The sequence below is a fragment of the Mugil cephalus genome, chromosome 22 (assembly GCF_022458985.1).
Source record: "Mugil cephalus isolate CIBA_MC_2020 chromosome 22, CIBA_Mcephalus_1.1, whole genome shotgun sequence".
NCBI classification, from domain to species: Eukaryota; Metazoa; Chordata; class Actinopteri; order Mugiliformes; family Mugilidae; genus Mugil; species Mugil cephalus.
This window is the reverse complement of record NC_061791.1, coordinates 19,646,907-19,664,011: the sequence shown is the minus strand read 5'-3', so window position 1 is coordinate 19,664,011 and position 17,105 is coordinate 19,646,907. Positions and strand designations below refer to the sequence as shown.

Genomic DNA, 17,105 nt, shown 5'->3' with positions numbered 1-17,105 from the left:
TCTCTTCACCAAATGTGGTGCTTCACTGCATTGGTGTGGGCATTTGGCATCTCATCGGTAACATATCGGACAGAATTAAGGTAGTATTTGATGCATGTTTTCCTTCTTCTGTAAGAAGAGAAGAGTTTCTCATCTGAAGACCCAAAACAAGGTGAGGAGGACCGTTCAGAGCCCAAAGGCCCAAGACACACTGCTGCAGGAATCTTGCTGGCAGCCTTGCAAAAAATGTTCAAAAGTGCACATTGCAGTATTAGCCCACCGGGCAATGAGGACGACTCAGATGGTTCGAGAACAAAGGAGGTGTTGGGCTTTGCCTTGCCTATTCTGGCGCCTCCAAAGACCTGAACTATCTGTTTAGGAGGACTGGAGATAAAGTTTAACTGGGCAGGTTTTACCTATACTCCTGGAGTCCATTTCACAAAGCAGGTTCAACAAACTCTGAGTCTAATCCTAAACTCTAAAACCGCGTATTTGAGTTGGTTTAATCAACTCGGAGTAGTTTGACCCAGAGTTACCACAACTATAAAAAGCCAGCATCAATGGAGCCCCGATTCAACGAGTCACCATGGCAACGGGGAAGGGGAGGGCTACGTTTTTCACCAACCTCAAAGTGGAAATCCTAATGCACTCGTACGGCGACTTTCAGCACGTTTTTCGAAAGAAGTGCAACACTGCTACAGCTGCAAAAGAGAGGGAGTTGGCGTGGGAGAACATTGCTGTTTGGGTCAGTGCGTAAGTTTAAATTTAGTCCTTTGCAATCACAATAATATTACAGGGGAAAACTGCCTATTCGTTTATTTCATAGGTGTAATCCTACGGGGGAGAAGCAGCAGCTTAAGATGGAATATAAAAAGATTGTTCAAACAGGTAAGACCTCAGCATGGAGGGACCTCATTTTGATCATGTTTTACACTGTAAAGTAAATATTCAGTGGCTGTTTGACTGTGCAGTTGTTTTATCCCCAGCATAACGCTGTTTTCCTGGTCCCAACCAGGTTAGGTTCATGGAGTCTGTTCCTACCGTAATTGACCGAGAGCTTAAGTTACCTCTCTCCGTGAAACAGGCTAGAGTTACCCCGCTTTCTCTGTTTTGAGTTACCTCCCTTTGTGAATCAGAAAACTCAAAGTTAACCTCATTTGAGGGTTAATAAACTCAGAGTTTTCACTAAACCTGCTTTGTGAAATGACTCTGCTGCTAGAGGCTACTTGCTGGAGAAGTAGGGCATGGTCGTCTGACCTCCTTAAAAACTTTGGGCCCTCATGCTCAAGAGCATGTTAGTATAGCTGTACGCGAATATTAGTGCCAACTAACAATGGTGTTTTACTGTTGAAGTGGCATTCAGGAACAATAAGGGCCAAGACTGTCAGCTCAACTTCTGTACCAGTGACAGTTAGATTGGCTTCCACATACCCAACATAGGGTACAGTCTGCTCTCCGGCATCTTCAATTTCAAGCCTGCAATGGATGGACTGTACAGACAAGGAAGACAGATGTGAAGTATGGAATGGTTGAGATGGTTGTAACCTGTGACTATGTGTCAAATATGGACTTGCACACTTTCAATTGATACTGTGGCAGCACAAGGTGGACCAATAAGACCATTGGGTAAGTTAGGGTTGACTTCACCGCCAGATCTGTGTCATCATCATGGAACATATCGGACCATTGTTATCAGCTCCCAGTTGTCCCACAGCAAGAGCTGCAAGTAGTTTAAAGGTTGCTAAGAAGGTCTTTGTGTCATCTGCTAATTCTCATACCTGACTTTGAGTTCTGAGTTTTCTTGTGCACAAGAGCGGGGTTTGCCTTATTATCACATTTGGCTGCTATGTGACCACCCTGACCACATTTAAAGCAGAACCATGGCTTGGGATAAGTGGGAGCCTTAAGAGCTGGTTGGAGACTGGCTGCGCTTGCTATGAGACAGTCACCCTGTGCGTACTGTGTACTTGTGTTTATTAGGAGGCTGCTGGTGCTGGTGGTTTCCTTTGGGTCACATTTCTCTTTCTGTGTCAGTGATGCTACTTGTTTCCCTAGCTCAGCAACATCTTTCTCCAACATTTGTGTGTTCTTTCGTACGGCAACCTCAAGCTTTGGTCCCAGCAACCTCTACGGAACTGTTGTAGCAGATGTTTGTTCGAGTCCTTGGCATCAATTCCCCCTCTAGAAAGGGCCTTGGTCAATAAACCCTGAAGCCTACTGAGGTAAGTGGAGGGTTTCTGTCCAGAATTCTGATCGGAGCTCAAAAAGGTTGCAAACAGCTCCTCACCATCTTCTACAACTCCAAATGCAGCTTCAAATTATGACTGGAGAGGTGTACTTGTGCCAAGGGATTTAACAATATCAGCAGAAGGACTACAGTTGTGCTCATAAGTTTACATACCCTGGAAGAATCTATGATTCATTGACCATTTTCCAGAGAATATGAATGATAACACAAAAACATTTTTTCCACTCATGCTTAGTGGTTGGGTGAAACCATTTATTGTCAAATGACTATGTTTTTTCTTTTCAAATCATAATGAAAACAGAAACTACCTAAATGATACTGATCAAAAGTTCACATACCCTGGTGATTTTGGCCTGATAACATGCACAGAAGTTGAGACAAATTGGTTTGAATGGCTACTAAAGGTAACATCCTCACCTGTGATATGTTTGCCTGTTATTAGTGTGTATGCATAAAAGCTGAGTGAGTTTCTGGGATCCAGACAGACTCTTGCATCTTTCATCCAGCCACTGACGTTTCTGGATTTTGAGTCATGGGGAAAGCAAAATAATTGTCAACGGATATACGGGAAAAGATAGTTGAACTGTAGTAAAGAAAAATGGGCTGCATGGTCGAGTCGCCATAAGAAAGCCATTACTGCGCAAATGCCACAAAGTATGTTGCCTACAATATGCCAAACAGCACAGAGACAAGCCTCAAAACTTCTGGAACAAGGTAATTTAGAGTGATGAGACCAAAATTGAATTTTTTGGCTACAACCATAAACGTACATTTGGAGAGGTGTCAACAAGGCCTATGATGAATGCAACGCCATTCCTACTGTAAAGCACGGAGGTGGATCGCTGATGTTTTGGGGATGTGTGAGCTACAAAGGCACAGGAAACTTGGTCAAAGTTGAAGGAAAGATGAATGCAGGACGTCATCAGCAAATACTGGAGGAAAATTTCCATTCATCAGTCCAAAAGCTGCGCATGGGATGTACTTGGACATTCCAACATGACAACGATCCAAAACACAAGGCCAAGTCGACCTGTCATTGGCTACAGCAGAACAAAGTGAAGGTTCTGGAGAGGTCATCTCAGTCTCCTGACCTCAGTATCATTGAGCCACTCTGGGGAGATCTCAAGCGCGCAGTTCATGCAAGACAGCCCAGGAATTTACAGGAACTGGAGGCTCTTTGCCAAATAGAATGGGCAGCTTTACGATCTGAGAAAATAAAGAGCTTCATCAACAGCTACCACAAAAGACTTCAAGCTGTCATTGATGTTAGAGGGGGCAATACACAGTATTAAGAACTGCGGTATGTAAACTTTTGATCAGGGTCATTTGGGCGTTTTTTGTTGTCATTATGATTTAAAAATAGAAAACACAGTTGTTTATCAATAAATGATAATGACTTCACCCAAACACTAAGCATGAGTGGAAAAATATTTTTGTGTTATCATTCATATTCTCTGAAAAAAGGCCAGAAAGCAAAAATTCTGCCGGGGTATGTAAACTTTTGAGCACAACTGTAAGTAAACTCTCCTAAACCTTAGTTTTTCGGACAGTGAGGGGTTGCAAAGGAGGAGCTCAACTTGTGTATGCTAGGCATCATAGTCAACTTCCCCATTTGACTTAAGAAGCCTGCCAGAAAAGGTTTGAATCCTGCTATGGAGCTAGGGGGTGATGACTCACTGCGCATTACATGCTCAACCGCCACTTTTTGGATGTGTGGGGAGTTAAACACGCTCTCATTAACATATGCTGAGTTGCTGGATGTGCTTGAGAGAGGAACATCTAGAGAGGTACGAATTGGTCTTCTGCCTGAGACCTTGTGACTGCTGTCTTGGACTGGTTCATCAGTCACGTATGTGGGGCTATGTGCAGATCCCATAGTTCCATACTTACTGTCATGTGTCTGGTTTTCAACAGGAGGAAACCTCACTTCTCTGAAGGGCACCAGTATCAACCAGGAGGTTTTGGATCTGGATCTGAAGCATAGTGAAAAACCCTTCTCTGCTAGTCCCTTGTAATCCTTGCAGTTTCATTTAGGTATCTTTGTGCAAGCTCCCTGCCAAGCTCGTCCTGACATATTTCTCTTATGGTCATCACATGCCATGTTACATTAGAATAATTCAATTCAATTCAATTCAATTTTATTTATAAAGCGCATTTCATGCACAAGGCAGACTCAATGTGCTTTACAAGAGGTATATATAGTTACAATACAAACAGTTACAAAAAAATCAGTTTGGAATCAATTGAAAGGTATAAGTGCAAGTAAACAATCATATGTATGCCATTTTCACCACGTATACACTTAAACTTATACACACTTACCAACTCACACAACCACACATGCACACACACACACAGCTCAGCAGTATGCTGTTGAAAAAAGGTTTTTAATCTGTTTTTAAAGATTTTTTAAAGATTGATTAATATCTTTGATACACTGAGTGAGGGATATTATGGGTGATAGGTCATCTGGGTGTAGTGAAATATAAAGTTGCGAATCATCTGTGATCATCTAATTATGGTAACTAAGATTATGTTTGCGTATGACATGAGAGAGTGGAAGCATGTAGAGATTGAATAGCAGTGGTCCAAGAATTGACCCTTGAGGTACCCCACATGTAATGTTCATTTTGTTTGAATTGAATTCAAAGGTTAGAATAGAATAGAGCAGAATAGAAAAACCTTTATTGCCCCACAATGGGGAAATTGCAGTTTTCAACAGCAAAAATAGGGGCAGAAAAGTAACAAAAATAAAGAGTGGACTGTGTAAAAGACAAATAATAAGATAAAAATAATAAGATGTACAATGTACAAGTATTGGCCTTTATACAAAAGGCATTTTAACTGGATTGTAACAAGTATTGAATGATAAATAAAGTATTGAATTGCAACAAAAAGTATTGAATTACAAACAGATAGTGATTGTCGGCTATTGCACAGGGTTGTATACAGTACAAAGTAGCGATAATATTAGTAAATGTTATATTGGACATATTGTGAGTGTTCATTGTGGAGCAATGGATGAAATTAAGTTATAGAGAAATTTTCATAGATTTTGAACAAGTTCACATTCATAAAACAGGTGCTCTGTTGTTTCTACACTCATTTTGCAAATGTAGGAATTTTCTACATCTAATTTAAATCTTTTATCAATTAATTCACTAGAGGGATAGATGTTATTTGTGATTTGGAAATGTATTTCTTTGCATTTGGGAGAAATTGAGAATTTGAGATGTTTTATTTAACTAGATCACTGGATGAATTACATCCAGTGATCTAGTAAATAAACGAGCAAGTGTGCTCGTTTATTTACAAAAAAGAAAACTCCAAGTCTAGTTATTATTGCCAATGTGATAGTATAATATTTAGTTTTATTGGATTCCAGAAATAAAATAGAATTAACAGAGGACTGACAATAGGACAGTATAATGAATGTATTCATTTAATAGCTAAACCTGATAATGAACACATTTGTAGACCCAGGAAATGCCTGTTCCGTTGCATAACAAATGTCTGGGACCAGTGTGTTGCCCATGATGTCCCCACTCATCCCTGAAGTTCCATGGTGGATGAAAATACGACCAACAGGATTGAAGTCATTTTGCTAAGCTGCTCTTCTCTGCTATTGAACAAACCATGTGTAGGGAGCTGTGTCTGTGCAGTGATTGGATGATATTTGCTGCAGAGGCAGATTAATACACTAGGAATTTAAAACAATTTTCATTCTCCCATGCAGACACCAGTATTTAACTATACACTAGACCCCACAGTCTGATTAAACATCTGCAGCATTTTACTACAATTCTCAAGAGATGTGATCATCCTTAAGTAAAATAGGCAGCTCAGATGGCACAGTTCAAGACAAAGGAAGGATCATATGATAAATGCATGATGTCTGGCCAATACTACCAATGATTTACTGTGTTTTTTCTATACTGTTAACATAAATTAATATAAGAAGTGAAGATAAGTATGATATTTGTTGTGACTGTGAGTGCATGTTGCCACTACTGCCTAATCTGAAAATGCACAGTATTTTCTCATTATATTAATCCTCGATTTATTTAATCTGAGGATTCAGTTATTATTATTCAGTCCAATTATGAATGTGTGTGGGTGAAGGCCATTACCACCACCACCTCACAAAGATAATATTCACATTTGTCTTTATAATATTGATATTAAAGTTAAATCCATAAAATGTTCAAATTATAATTTAGTGATTAGTGTAGACTTCTAAATTCTAACTTCTGAGTGTAAATGTGTAAATATTATGTGTAAAAATTATGTGTAAATGTATGGCATATGATTTCTCGGCTGGAGCAGCAATTCACTCGAATTTCAGTAGTAGCAGCAAGAATGATAAATAATAAAAAAAAAATAACAAAAATAGAAAATAAATTCAATTAATTTCAATATTCAATAAGCAACTTAGACAATCTTCAGATACTCTATTATACAATGCCTTTAAGAATAAAAGTCATTATTATGACGCCTTGTCGGCCGTCTTGCCTGCAGCTGGGTAGGCCTCATTGACTGTATACTAGGTATGCCTACCCCTTTTGGGGGCGGATTGGGCCTTAACAACAATTCAAAATTTGTTGAATTGAAGTTACCCGTATGTGTACGTGCCCCATCCCTTTCACTGAGCAGTGACCCAATCAGCGGCGCGTCAACAACGCAACCCGGAAGCAGGAAGCTACACTTTGAAAAGAGCGCCTTGTTTGGAAGAGTAGACGTTACCTGAAGGTAAGCATTATCGCTTCGGTGCTATGCACAATCTCTGCTAAAATACATTTTATGTTGATGTAGTACTGTTTCTCATGCGAAGGAACGCTACCTCTTTACGATGCTCTTTGTACTTCGACCACTCCCGTAGTTGGTAACAATAGTCTTAAATCTACTCCATTTTTTCCCACAAGCTGTCTGAATGTCTTTTTGTAGATTACAAACTATTTTGCAACCCATTTGCATCCTGATAATCAACATCTACTCTTTTGAGATCCCCAGAAAACTCCTTTATCTGTGCCAGTCGCACACTCCCACAAACATGTTGTGAAGTTCAGACAAATATCAGATTATTTCTAAGAGAACGGGACTCTGAAACCTGAGCTGGAAAAACTTCTGAACAGACTGATTCTAATTTCGGTTTGAAATGAACTTTTTTTTTTCCTTGAAGTGCACCTACTCATGGAAGTTCATATTTGGCTATAATATTGGTAAATTTTCCAGACTATACTAGTATCATATTTTTGTTTCATGCTTTTCACCTGGTTCTCTGTCTACTTTCATGATGTTTTGAGAAAATTTATACTGAAATGTTGAAAATTCTGAAGGGCACAACAACTTTTAAGAGCCATTGTGTGTATAACTAACACACACACACACACACACACACACATACACACACACACATACAGACACACACATACAGACAGGCCATTCTCACACATTCATGCCTCTGCCGGGGTCTTTCTGAGAAAGCTTCTTTTTCTCTCTCCTTTTTTTTAAGCATTTTTCAAAATCATGCAAAGGATGGAGTGGCTAAAACCTGTGCCTGAAGTTATGAGTTATACATAGCTATGACATGCGTATTGATTAAAGTTTGTTTTTCATTAATAACAAAAGATAGAGAACAAATAGCAAGCTTATGCTCAGTCATGTTTGCATCCTTGAGCAGTTTGTGCACTGCAGTGCCTCTCTGTAAATTTTTGCTTGTGTGACTGCTTGTGTTTCTGCAGGGTCCTCCTCCTCATTGTGACCATGAGTTTCTCCCCTCATCCATTAAGTACCCCTGGGTGCAACAGTATCCAGGAGCAGAGAGACCGCTGGGAGATAAAACGCAGTCGAACAGCCAAACAGTTGGTGCGGACGGAGCAACGTTATTGCCAACAACTGGAACTTGTCACCACTGTATGTACTGAAGAGATGGGCTTTAGAGCTCTTTGAAGGGAGACACATCTTGTGGATCCGTTCCTTTCAAAGAGTCGTTCAAAAGACTGCCTAATTTTGATATTTATTTATTTTTATGATGGTAACTCATTTTATCTGGGAAATAATCTCTGCGAGGAATAATAAAATAAAATCTGGATTTGGATCATATAAACTTACTCATCCCACCAGTAGAATATATATTGGTGTATATTTGCGTTGGCCAGACACTTGCTTGACACCTATGGTCACGCTATACTATAATATTGTGGAAAATATTCCGCTTTACATTTTTTGTTTGAGTGTGTGTCAATAAATAAAACTCAATAGAAGATCAACATCAGTTTATCTCCCTCTGCTTTCTTATTTCTCTCAGTTCTTTGTGGAAATCTTGAAGGCTAAAGGAACCTTGAAGCAGGACATTAGAGAAAGCATCTTCAGTACAATTAAAGCCATTCATTCAGCAAACCAGTAAGTATTCTCTGAATAATTGAAACAATATCTATTCATTGGAGATGATGGTGTGTAAAGACCTGCTTGTGTAAGAATGCAGTCCAGATAAAGCCTCAGTTTACTAAACCATAGTTCTTATCTGCACCATTAGCAGGAGTTACTGTTATTGTGTAGAGGTGTTTTCTTTGCAGGTAGATATAATACTCCTGGGCACTAATTACTTCAGATTATATCAGGAATAAAAAACATTATTACGACAGGAAATCCATGAACTTCTCTTGTCTACTCAGCCTACTGTTCCCATAATGTAAGGCCACCAATTGGAATTCAGAATTCAGTTATCTCCATCTCATTCTGGATTTCTGACTGAAACCCGGCAATGTTCTTTTTAATCAAATAGATGATCAAACTGGTCAGATTCTTCAGCTTTCCCACGTGTGTTTTCTAGGTACTCTGTTTGGCAGGGTGTTTGGTGAAGTTGTTAATTTACTGCTGTAGAGGATTTAGACCATTTTTCTGCTAGTGTTAGCGGTTTCCTTTTCAGGTGAGTGGGTATATTCTGTGAAGTAGGGCTGCAGTGATTCTTCGCCTATGGAAAGATGTCAATTTAAGTAGAATACGTTGACTTCACAATGGTGCTGCTTCCAGTGCCAGGAAAACAAAAAATGACAAATAGATAAGTTTGAATCTGGACATGAATAGTATGGAATTCTTTAAACCAAGACCTAGTGGGCTCAAAATAAAATGAGCTAATGAAACTGCCACCCACTGTAACATAGATGCTATCTATGAGCATCTCAACAGAGAGGATATGCTGGCTTTTAAACCTCAAAACAAGAAGACTAAACTCAGCCCCAGAACCCAGCAGCCTCTGGACCCATCACAATTGATTTGGATCTGCTATCTCTTGAGAAGTTGTTCAATTAGTGAGCAGTAGCAATATTAGCTAAGCTAATGAGTCACATGCTCTGTTAACTGTGTGACTACCTACTTATTGGTACTACATTAGCTACTTGTGATGTTATTATTTTGTATTTACCGGTAATTTTGCTATTGTAAACAGAGACAATCAATAAAACAATGCTCATCTATCAATGTGCCTGTATTTTATAGAGTATCAATGACATCCTCTATGGCTAGATAAGTTAAATTAATCCTCATCCCCTTATGCCTAAAACATTACATGGTGTTTATTTTATGAATGCCAGAATTTGAAGAAAGTGATGAATTAGCCTGATTATAATCAGAATTTGAGTGTGATAACACACCATTTGGATTTTATTAAAGAGTGTGTTTCAATTAAGACAGAAAAACACAAATGGATAGTATTGCAAACAATCAGAGACATTTTGTTGTTAACAAATTCAGCTCCATTCACTCACATTCTTCTTTTCTGTCCATCACTGAATAAATTCCGCCCGAATTATTTGATTGGGCTTGCAGATATTTATGGATCTAATCAATTCCCAACAGAGCAACTACAGGCCAACTTTTCCTCATAAAGTTTTTGTTGGCTGGGGAATTTTTCAAAGCTAGTGATAAACCACTTGTTCAACAGTTCATAGCCAAAGCTTGATACCGAACATTGTCTTAAATTCCTATTTGGCCAAATCATAGTCAATGTTAATTAAACCCTATGATGTCTGTTCTAAAAAAGTTTCTAATAAAGTTTTAAAAATAAAAAGTTGTTATCTTTCAAATTGTGATTGTGATTTAAATAAGTTGAACCTTTGTAATGTTTTCTCCCCCAGATCTCTACTGATCCATTTGGAGAATGGGTACTTTGGGAAAGGCTTCGACAAGTTCTGTTCACATTTGCACCACTACAACACATATGTGGATAACATCTATAATGCCAACAAAGTGCTTGGGGTAGGATCACTGTATTTCATTATGTCTACCACAATTCTGTCAGACTTTGTGAAGTATTCTTGATTTAATATAATTTAATACATGTTGAGACACTGTCCAGTGCATTCTCATTTATTACAGTGTTATTAGTCCAAAGATTGAACAAACTGCACAGTGTGTGTTCATTTGTTTATTAGTTACAGTCAAGTCCAAAAATGCGACTATTTACTTTACAGCATGGTAGAACCAGTTTGTGGCAAGTGGCAAATTAAAATTTAACTTGTTATGTAGTTTTATTATGAAAAAAAAAAATACTGAGTCTACCAGGCTCCATTTTGTTCAACATGCTGGATCTCTTACACGCTTGCTTGAAGATGCAAAGACAATATTGTTAGGGTCCACTGAAAGACTGACTGATTATGTGGATTAGTGAATATGGACCAAGTCCTGTGCAGTGTGCACTGGTTCTCCAGCAGATTGATCTTATCTGCCCAGGAAAATGCTCAGTGCACCTCAGAAATATCACTTTACATCGATGTAACCTCTCAGCCTTTACGTATTTTCTTAGATCCAGCTAAAAAAAAACAAGGCCTTCAGACATTTTAAGAAACTACAGGAAGCCCGGCCAGAGTTCAACAACCAGAAGCTAGAGGACTTGCTTCAGCTACCCATTCAGCGAATTGATCAGTAAGACTTCTCTGTTTTCTTCAAATAAAAAGGGATTTATTGCTTTTTCTATGATTACACAACTTGTTGCACAACAGGCTGGGCAAGTATAAACTGAGTTCATTTTGGAATATTACTTGAACATTACTGGAGAGTTTCCAAAAAAGAAGTGTGTTTTGCACATATAATATATAAAGTTTTACGAAGGTAGAAAAACCTCAGGCAACAGTCTCAGAACCTTCAAAGGATCTTGTTTTCTGTCTGTCAGAGTAATATAGTCACCATTATACTCACTCCAATAAGTATAAATATTCATAATCTACAAATGTCCATCCTTAATGGTATAGGAAATAGTTTTTATCCAGAGATCGAGATATGATCTTGGCACGGTCTTTCTCCACTACCTTCAGAGGTGTATATGGGACATTCAGATCATACTCTGCACTGATGTTCCTTTTCACTTTTCCAGAAACTTGGATATTGTATTCCATATATGGCCTGCCATTTTACACCCTGTTGTTATGTCCTGGATTGTCTCAGGGGCATTTTTGCACTATCTAGGGTCACTCCTGATGAGGTCAATCCCAACCTCTATTGATCTTGTACTCTGGGCTTGTTGCGGTGCTGCGATGATTAACGCCTCTTACTTTTAGTTGTCAATATCTGCTATGTTGCCTTCTGGTAGGTCGATCCCCTGTGTTCTGACAAACCTTTCCTCTTATTGTTATCACCTGACCACATTTAATCAGTCGAAATGGCCATCCAATATCAGTGTTATAGATCCTGGTGGAGTAATTTAAAAAGGAAATACTTAAACAGAATTGGAAGTCTTAGATGAGTGTGTTGTTTGTGCATTAAATGTGTCTAACTTCCACCAAAATTTTGAGACAATAGTAACCTTAGAAAAACTTTCAGATATATATATATATATATCATAAAATGTTTGGCTGTCAGTTGAATTAATGAACCATATCACCTTGAGATCGATCTGTACATTTTCTATTTGAGTGAGCATGTTATGGAAATGTTTTATTCATCCGGGACCAGCTTTCTCCGAACTTTCCATCATCGTCATTAATTTGCCTGTCCTTCAAAGGGAATCTCAGGGGACTAAAAAGAAATGTCTAATTGTATAATGAGTTTAAAGTGACATGGCTAGAAAATCATCCATGGCTAGTGGATTTCTTTTCTTCAGTTCTGTGGCTTGGAATAGCAGGAAATTGTTGTCAGCCATTCAAATTTAAGGATGATGGATGGCAAGAAAGGGCTGGAGTACATAATAACCCACAAATCGCAGGATATCAGCATCCTTAACGTTGAGGCAGGTACCAGCATGGAGGCAGAACAAGAGCGTAGCCAGCCAAGGAGGGAGAAGATCAGTGTTTAGAAACCAAGAGTGAAGTGGCCAGGCGCAGCTGAAAATAGGAAGTGGGAGGACATCAATAATGATTTAGCCAGTGCGCTAGGTAAACTAAAAGGGACGGTAGAGAATAAGTTGTAGAGGATGGGAGATATAATCTATGATTATGGTAAGGAAAGATTAGTGAGAAGCGGAAGAAACCAGAGGGAGAGGTAGTTAGGTCTAGGCGTCAGCAGGAAATCAATAGACTTATACAGGAGAGGAGAATGCTTAAGAGGCAGTGGAAGAAGGCTACAGAGGAGGAGAAGAAAGGCATTAATTGCTTACAGGGCAGGTGTGAAGGAGCAGCTGGCAGCAATAAGAAGGGTGGAGAGCATTAGGAAAAATAGGAGAAGGAAAGCGCGGGCGAGAGTAGCATTCTATAGGGATCCATTTAGATTTGTGAAGTTGCTATTTAGTAAAGAGAAGAATGGCAGCCTGATGGTGCCAAAGCAGGAACTTGAGGAGTACTTGGTGGAGGTACACAAACAGAAGGGCTCAGTAGAGATAAGTCAGTTTAGACCGATCAGTTTGCTTAATGTTGAGGGGTAGGTCTTCTTCAGTGTTGTGGCACAGAGGCTGTCCAGGTACTTGGAGGAAAATGGCTTGATTGATACATCGGTGCAAAAGGCTGGATTTCCCGGCTTTTCTGGATGCTTAGAGCGCACCAGTGTGATTTGGCACCAAATTCAGTTAGCAAAGCGAGAAAAGAGAGACCTGCATGCTGTATTTCTAGACCTGGCTAATGTGTTTGGTTCAGTTCCTCACAGTTTGTTATGGGGAACTTTTGATTTTTTTTAGAGCTCCAGGCAGTATCAATGGCCTAGTCAAAATATATTTATGTAGATATACAGCTCTGCTTTACCACAGCAGAGTATACTACAGCCTGGCAGCAGCTGGAGGTAGGCATCATGGCAGGGTGTACAATCTCTCCACTAGCCTTTACATTGGCGATGGAGGTGATAATTAGAGCCTCGAAATGGGTGGTAGGTGGAGAAAAGCTGCATGGAGGGCTTTGTGTGTCCCCCCCCCCCCCCCCCCCCCCCCCAATTAGGGCCTACATGGATGACATGACGACTGTGACGTCAATGTTCCCTCTAATTTTTCATGTGTCTGGGCATACACACAAGCTCCCTGAGCACACCGAGGACCACTGTGAGCAACATCAGATGCGCACGCTGTGGCCACACACCAGTATCACACCTGTTCAAAACCTTGGATCATAGCAAGTTACATGGCTAATTAAAAAAATCAAATTACAGCAGCAATTTTCATTCGTTTCCTTATAATATAAGTGATTTTGCCCACCTAAAATGAAAAAGACAAAAATCTTGTTCATGAGATGTGTAGTCTGTTATATGTGAGAGTCCTGCTTTGGCCTGGGTGAGGTCACGTTGTGGCCTGGCTGAGTATCCTGTTCTCAAAGAAATGATACATATACACCTTTCAGACGTAGCATTTTGTTCACATTAAAACATTCACATATTGCACAATGACATGTGCTGTAGCTTGTGATACAGTGTAAATTCCTGTAACTCTTTTTCTGTAAAATATCTAATTACTTAGTTTTTTATTAGCATTTCTACTACCCATAGATTATCTAGTAGTAACAGCATTTAATGATTAATATCCATAAATAAAAAATCTTAATAAATATCACTAGAATACGCACAAATCTGACTTAAATTTTACCTTATTTTTCACGTCTGTCCTTCTCACTTCTCCAATGGTTGTACACTTTGTCCAGGTTGATGGCTTCGTCTGCTTCTTGCTTTGACTTTATGCGCATCAGCTGGTCCAAATGTGCCACTTCAAGACGATTTCTGGATGCTGTTTTGATATGATTCATTAAACTAAATCCTCAATCAAAATCTGCACTGGAAGCTTGAAATGTAGCACAAATATCCACAAGCTGTGAGATTTCCTTTAGCTCCTCACATCTAAGTGCTGCAGCAACCATATCTGAGAATGTGCTGATTGACCCCTGTTTAAGTTTTTGCTTCATTATGTACTTGAATTCAGCATATTGCCTGTTAATGGCCTCCGTAGACTGTGGGTGGTGGAGAATGGCCTCATACTTCTTTGCCAGTGTGGCAATGTCTGCTGATCCATAGTCAAAACTGATGTCTGAGCTCAATACTTCAATGTCAAATGCAGACCACTCCTTTAATTCATCCTCTGGAAAACGAGCATCCGTGTGATCACAGAGCTTACTAATTAAAAGAGTAATCTCACCAGTATTTCTGCCATCAGCTGATGAGGTCCCCATTGCCTCTTTGACACGGTCACTCCACTGTACATCCTTCTCCTTCAAGTATTGGGAACGCAACTTCTCAATCTTTGCTCTAGCAAAACAGTGTCCTTCCATCACAGTCAGGTTGCGTCTTTGTAAAGTGAGGCAGAGTTGTGCTAGCTCACCCAAAACATCTCCCAGAGCAGTGAAAGTAACCTTGAACTTTGAATCACTCAGCTTTTTGTAGCAGTACTTTGCCACTGGATCTCTGTTATCGGTGAATTCTCTTTTGCAGAATTCTTGAAGCACAGTGTAGTTCTTCAGAACAGCATTGACAGCTTGGTGCCGTGACAGCCATCGCACTTCGTTCAAAGGCCTGAATGACAGTGTATCTTCATCAAGAATCTTTGCTAGGTCCTCCATTTTGCCCCTCTTCACAGTGGACCGAGAGCCTGCACAATGTCCTGAGCAGTGCATGCTGTCAGCTGGATGATGCCACCAAACACAGTTTTATAGTTAACATCATTTTCCTCCCTGTATTTAATATATAGGACTAGCATTTTGTGTACTGATATGTCTGTGCTCTCATCTACTATCAGGGTATGCCAGGGTGCATTTTTAACACTGCACATGGTCTCATTCTGCACTATCTCATTGATAGAGTTCACAAATTCAAAGGCATAGTTTTTGCTTCGCCAGCTTTCTGGTATACTCACATACTTTGCCATGTGATCGTGGATTTGTTGACAATCATTTTGATGTCAAGTAAAATATTGTCAATGAGAACTTGAACTTGCTCGGGGTCAGATTTTGCTTTGTGGGACAGCTCCTTCCTTTTCTCTCGGTCTTTTGCGCTCTCCCGCAATACTAATGTACTAATCCCTTGTCCCATCTTCAGTCTTCGTACAATTCCAACAGCTTTCAAATTACTTTTCTGCCGAATGTGACGCTTGAGGTAGTCCAACTTCCATTCAGTCCACATTTTTCCCTCCGAAAACTCACATGCTACTTTGGCTTCGCTGCATGTTTTACAGAGTAGACCCTTCTCACTCGAAAAAGAAAAAATCTCACCCAGTTTCACTGCTTGTTCTTCTATTCGCACATTCTCTGACAGCCATTCCATCGTGAAAGAACCGCATTTCTTTTTTACTTTAGCGAGTGAGTGGTGAGTGGATGTGTCGCTGCCCGTTCGTTTTGCCATGGTAAGGGTTGTTGTTAGCTAGCTAGCCTGCACGGCGCTTTGGGCAGGGCAGAGGGCACATACGCAAGCACTGTCAAGGCTATGATTGGCTGCGTAGCGTAAGTGAACTGTATCGTACCATTGAATGGACACCTGTCACTCACTGAGTTACGTTGCAAAATGGTACAGAAAACAATATTATTGGTCTAATTAATTAGATTAGATTAGGTCTAATATTAGATATTAATTAATACGTTTATCTTGAATTTTATTTTATGCGCTGCATAGATTTCCTTGTGCGCTGAGAATGTGCAAGCAGTGCGCGATTGCGCAAGCGCGCAGCTTAGAGGGAACATTGGCCCCGGCTAATGTGACCACTGACAGTGTATGAGGTCCCTCTGACAAAGGTTGAGAAGCTTGAAAGGATGATTAACTCATCAATTAGGAGATGGCTTGGTGTCCCACGCTGCTTAAGCGGTGCAGCCTTGTATTGGAAAGGCATACTGGAGCTCCCAGTAACTAGTCTAACAGAGGAGTTTAAGTGTGCTAAGGCTAGAATGGAGATGACTCTTACTCAGTCGAAAGATCCAGTAGGCCAGGTGTACACCCCCCACGGTTAAAACAGGGAGGAAGTGGAACCCGAGAGACGCAGTTCTGGAAGCACAGGCTGCCCTCAGGCTTAGGGATATCATGGGGCATGTGCAGCAAGGGCGTGGAGGCTCGGACTGTGTGCAAGGAAATCTGCAGGAAAAAAGAGGAACATGGTAGTGGAGGAAATTCATAGGCAAGAGGAAGCAATGAGATGCTCTAAGGCAGTGTTGCAGGCTAAGCAGGGACAGTGGGTGAACTGGGAGAGTGCAGAGAAAAGGAAGGTGTCGTGGAGAGAGCTGTGGAGCATGGAGGCTAATAGGATTAGATTTATGATAGTAGCAATTTATGATGTGCTGCCATCTCCCCAAAACCTAAACCAGTGGTTAGGGGAGGATGCTGCCTGCCCACATTGTTCTTGTGTATGTACGCTTAGCCACATTTTGACAGGTTGCAGGGTTAGTGTCTCCCAAGGGAGATACACCTGGCGTCACAACCAGGTTCTGAAATGCTTAGCAGCTGCAATTGAGGACAAACAGATTGAAGCAAATTCCTCATCTGCTAGAAAGGAGAATAA

The 17,105-nt window shown here is 40.2% G+C and overlaps 1 protein-coding gene across 4 annotated transcripts in view; it reads left to right on the top strand.

The window, feature by feature from the left end:
* Nucleotides 1–6,864: 6,864 nt before the first annotated feature.
* The window catches only part of arhgef39 (Rho guanine nucleotide exchange factor (GEF) 39), a 43,256-nt gene continuing 33,015 nt past the window's right edge, over nt 6,865–17,105 (top strand). For all 4 annotated transcript variants that reach the window (XM_047575839.1, XM_047575837.1, XM_047575838.1 and 1 more), the window contains exons 1-5: nt 6,865–6,976; nt 7,969–8,140; nt 8,535–8,629; nt 10,363–10,483; nt 11,031–11,149. In XM_047575839.1, coding sequence (XP_047431795.1) covers nt 7,991–8,140; nt 8,535–8,629; nt 10,363–10,483; nt 11,031–11,149 — 485 coding nt within the window. In that variant the 5' untranslated portion in view covers nt 6,865–6,976; nt 7,969–7,990. The remainder of the gene's footprint in view (nt 6,977–7,968; nt 8,141–8,534; nt 8,630–10,362; nt 10,484–11,030; nt 11,150–17,105) is intronic.